The sequence below is a fragment of the Carassius auratus genome, unplaced genomic scaffold (genome assembly GCF_003368295.1).
Source record: "Carassius auratus strain Wakin unplaced genomic scaffold, ASM336829v1 scaf_tig00214657, whole genome shotgun sequence".
NCBI classification, from domain to species: domain Eukaryota; kingdom Metazoa; phylum Chordata; class Actinopteri; order Cypriniformes; family Cyprinidae; genus Carassius; species Carassius auratus.
The window spans coordinates 1,149,304-1,154,269 of record NW_020527754.1 but is presented as its reverse complement, the minus strand read 5'-3'; the positions used below and the strand labels follow the sequence as shown (position 1 = coordinate 1,154,269).

Below are 4,966 nucleotides of genomic sequence, written 5' to 3'. Positions count from 1 at the left end.
TATAATGAGAAAACATCTTATTACGAGAAAAGATGTGGTTGTAACAAGAAAACATCATAATTACTGACCCACTTTATATTAGGTGGCCTTAACTACTATGTACTTACATAAAAAAATAAGTACAATGTACTTAATGTGTTCATATTGTATTGTAAAACACTTTTGCTGCTATTGAGGTGGGGATAGGGGTAAGGTTAGGGAGAGGGTTGGAGGTATGGGTAAGTTTAAGGGTGGGTTAAGATGTAAATTATGGGTCAACAGTGTAATTATAAATGTAATTACAGAAATTAAATAAAGATGTAATTACATGTAGTTTAAATATAAGTACAATGTAAAAAACATGTATGTACACAATAAGTACATTGTACTAAATTATTAATTAAAATGTAAGTACATAGTAGTTAAGGCCACTTAATACAAAGTGGGTCCATAATTACTAGACATCATTATTACTAGAAAAGATGACGTTTTAAGGAGAAAACATCTCGTTATTACAAGAAAAGATGTCGTTTTAATGAGAAAACACTTCTTTATTATGAGAAAAGATGTGGTTTTACCGAGAAAACATCTTGTTTTTACCAGAAAAGATGTCGTTTTAACGTAAAAAAAATCTCGTTATTATGAGAAAAGATGTTGTTTTAACGAGAAAAGTTGACGTTAAAATGACATATCATCTCGTTATTATGACATATTTGAGTGGGAAAAAATGTGTGTGGCAACAATGTGTCACCATACACTATAGTCCCACACTATCGAACTCAGTAATTTCTCTGGTGGAAATAAAGGATCGCTGTTTGGTTCCTCTGTCGTGTGTAGCCTCCGTGTCTCTGATAAGCACAGCATTTTAAGCTTGTGCACCGCTAGTATAACTTTGTTTTCATTTTGTGCAAGTTTGCAACTGTTTCTTCCATGCAACAGAAACACTCAGTGTAGCGTGGCCTTTACGATTAATTAACCGTGGCGTTTTAAAGCATGGTTAATCGTGAAACCGTTTAATCGCTGCATCCCTAACCTCAATTACTTAGGAGACATTCTTGTCTAAATCTGCTCTGGCGGTGAAACAACAGAGGACTGATAACAGTCACTCAGGACGGGTCTATGGTAATACACTAGTCCAGTATGTGTTGAAATGCTACTGTCAATCAAACTATCATGGGAGGGGCCTGTCTGTGTGACGTCACAACAGGTATCTGAGATCAACTCAATTTGGGAAAGGGGTAAAGATTTTAGTAGATTAAAAAAAAAACACTCGGTGGATTATTAATCATTATAGGGTGGTTGTGTACACTGCCAACACACATTTCAGTTCAAACAACTTGTAAAAGTGCATGTAGCATCCGATGACCCATTAAAGATAAATCATGGTGCACAAAGACCCCATTAGTCCCTTAAAAGGCATTTAATAAACTGGAAAACTGAATAATCTTAATTAAGTTTTTAATGGATGAGCGGGATTCGAACTTGTGTCCCTGATGTGTAATGTATTAAGCAACACATAGCTTATACATGCTTTAAGTCAGTTTACATTTGAACATATCTCTTATGATTCTTAAACAACATTATTTAATAGAGTAACATGAAATAAACTTGAAAAATGTAGGTACAAATTATGTAGTCAAAGGCTTTCACAAGTACTAGAGCACAGGCCCCTCATTATAAAGTGACCTTATATTTTAATATATCGGTAGATAATTGTCTCTCCCAGCAGTAGAGAATCATTCACAATCTACACACATCGGCTTCATCGCTGACGAACGATAGAAGTCATGTGAAAGTTTCCCTACAACGGACTGTCTATAAATATCACCTCATCCAGAACTCTCTTCTGTCTTAAAGTTACTCATGGAAAAAAAAAACGCTGCAAATGATTCAGTGTGTGACTGAACTCTCTGAAAGAATCAAACTTAATCACGAATACATTAAAAGCTTTTTGCAATCCGTTGGCTGATTAGATCAAAAGAGTGTTTCATTTGCTGATCATGGCATCGATAGTTTAAACAGCTATGAAAGCTCAAATATTATAAAGAAAATCGACTCTCAGGTTGATATGCGGTAATCTACATCATCAGAAAAGGGTTTATCAGTAATATTTTACTCGGTCACAGCAGTATTTAAAATAAAAACATTAGAAATGAAAAAATAAAACAGACCTTTTTATTTTTATTTTTGGTGCCACACAATTTTTTGCTTATTCAAATATGTTTATGCCAGTAAGGGCGTTACCCTTTTTGGACTCTTGAGTATATATATAACCCAAACTAGGTTACTGATTCCATACATGTTCTTATGTGCATTTACTATATATATATATATATATGATCGTTTTCTTCATATTTTGGTCTCTCTGACTGTGGTTGATTATCTGTGCTTTTACATTTACCAAGTAAATATTGTTTTGATCTTGCATACCATAATATTAGTAATGACTTCAAATGAAACTGACATTCACCCTGAGAATATGTTTCTCTGCTATCCACTCCGGCCGGACTCCTGTATGAAACTGCATCGTCTTACTGTAGTTAAAGTGGCGATGTATGTTTTCATGGTGCTGATGATCCTCACAACAGTTTTTGGGAACCTGCTGGTAATCATCTCCATCTCTCACTTCAAACAGCTTCAGTCTCCAACTCATCTGATCGTTCGCTCTCTGGCTGCCAGCGACTGTCTCCTGGGTTCTTTGGTCATGCCGTACAGCATGGTGCGATCTGTTGAAGGCTGCTGGTATTTGGGAGATTTTGTGTGTAAAGTGCATTCTAGTTTGGACATGACTTTCAGCATCTCTTCTTTAATACATCTCAGTTTAATATCTGTCGACAGGTACATGGCCATTTGTGACCCTCTGAGGTACAGAATGAGGGTCACAAACAACATTGTGTCTGTACTGACTACCTTCACATGGCTTTTTTCATTTCTCTACAGCTTTTCTATTGTGTTTTCAGGGGTAAACAAAATTGGCTTGGAGTCATTCATCATGCAGGTTTACTGTGTGGGAAGTTGTGTTTTGTTTTTTAACAAACAGTGGGGTCTTATATGTTCCCTTCTCACATTCTTTCTTCCCGGGACGATCATGAGCACTCTGTATATGAAAATCTTCCATGTTGCACGAAAACACGCAAAGCATATGTCAGAAAGAGTGACTGTGTTGGCAACAAGGGGGTTGAAGAGCCAAAGCTCTGCTGAAAGAGATGGAAAGGCAGCTAAAACTCTGGCCATTGTCATGGGTGTTTTTTATCTCTGCTGGTTGCCTTTTTTTACCGCCACTGCTGTAGATCCTTTCCTCAATTTTGTGACTCCTGGTGATGTTTTTGATGCTTTGGTTTGGTTTGGATACTTTAATTCCACTTGTAACCCACTGATATATGGTTTCTTCTATCCTCGCTTTCAGAAAGCTTTTAAAATTCTCATATCCACTTATATCTGTGCCTGCAATGACTCGAGCACCTTTGATACTTGAATCAATTTAAATTTGTTCATTAAAAATAAGCATGTTAATGCTATTGTAAGAATCTGGCCTGACATGCATTTCCTCTAAAGGTCTCCACAAACACATTAACTATCTGGATTACTGAAATATTGACAAAACTAAAATAATTATATTTAGTTGTAAAAAATAAAATGCTTTTTACTGCAAATACTGGTGTTTATGTCAAACGCAGAAGTTATTTTAGCTTTGATTTCATATAGGTCATTATTGTTTTTTGTAATAATTATCAATAAAGTTGTTTAATGCTTAATGTTGGGTTTACATAACTAAGTATAATGCATGTTTTTACTATTAACTATTAATATAAAAAAGTAACATTTTCTTTGCAGAATTCTGTCTAAAGTATTCATAAATCACAGTCCCGTCTTATTCAGATAAAACTGTATTATTTAGACTGCAATGCATGTTTGAGCAGTCCTAACTAAAAGCAATTTGCATTGACATATATTAAAATAGGTCAGTGACATTGTTTTATCTCAGGATGCACACCAGAAATAATTTTTAGCCCTGCAATCAACACTGAGTATAGGTTTGTGTATGGTAAATTTATGAAAGCTATTTAATTGTCCTAATTCTCTCCTGGCTTAATCTGAACCATCTACAAAACCAGGTCCTACTCTTATATTTTGAATTATTAAGTGTGCATTTGTCTCCATCTTGTGGACAATATTTGGACAGGGGACATTTTGACTGAGAAAGTGAGGCAGTCTGGTTGTCATATTTCTAATATTATAATTCAGAGTTTTTCAGCCTTGCTGCTTGTGACCTACTGTCTTGCAGACTCTAGCTCTAATCAAACACTCCTGAAGCAGCTGATCAAGCTCTTTAGGATCACATGAAAATACACATGCAGGAGTGCTTTAGGTTGGAACTTTAAACAAAATGTTTCGGTTATACTTGTACTACTTTATGAAAAGTCAAATTTTGTTTCAGTTTCTTTTTAAGTTTTATGTTTCAAACGTTTTTTTCTTTTTCTTTTTCTTTTTTTTCTTTTTTTTTTTTTTTACATCATATTTAGGCCTATATGCTACTATCAAATTAGTTTTGAAATGTAGAACCTATACCTAAGCTGTACGAATGTCAAGTACAAATGCAATTTCAAAACTATTCTTTTTTAAAAGACCAGTAGTGAAAAATGACCACAGAAACATTGCAATACTCATCATTTATTGTTTTCAAGATGTATGAGCTGATGCTCATATTCTGCACCATTTATTCAGATATGTTCTCGGCTTGTATACGTTGGCATGTCATGCATTTCTCTTGAACATTGCCAACATGTCTTGACATCTGCCATACACCCTCACAGCAGAGTGTTCTCCTGTAAGGGTGCTCCGATTAGGATTTTTGGAGCCAATCGTCGATCGTCAATCACAGGAAGAATATCTGCGCATTTTAAGAGGGAGAGAGAGAAAGAGAGAGAGAGAGAGAGAGAGAGAGAGAGAGAGAGAGAGAGTATGGAATGATATTCCAGACTTTATT

General features: G+C 35.2%; 1 protein-coding gene across 1 annotated transcript; it reads left to right on the top strand.

The window, feature by feature from the left end:
- The first annotated feature begins 2,422 nt into the window (after window positions 1-2,422).
- Window positions 2,423-3,454, top strand: LOC113092577 (trace amine-associated receptor 4-like). The gene has a single exon (XM_026258201.1). The coding sequence runs from the start codon at window positions 2,423-2,425 to the stop codon at window positions 3,452-3,454; it is 1,032 nt and encodes a 343-aa protein (XP_026113986.1).
- The last annotated feature ends 1,512 nt before the right edge of the window (window positions 3,455-4,966 follow it).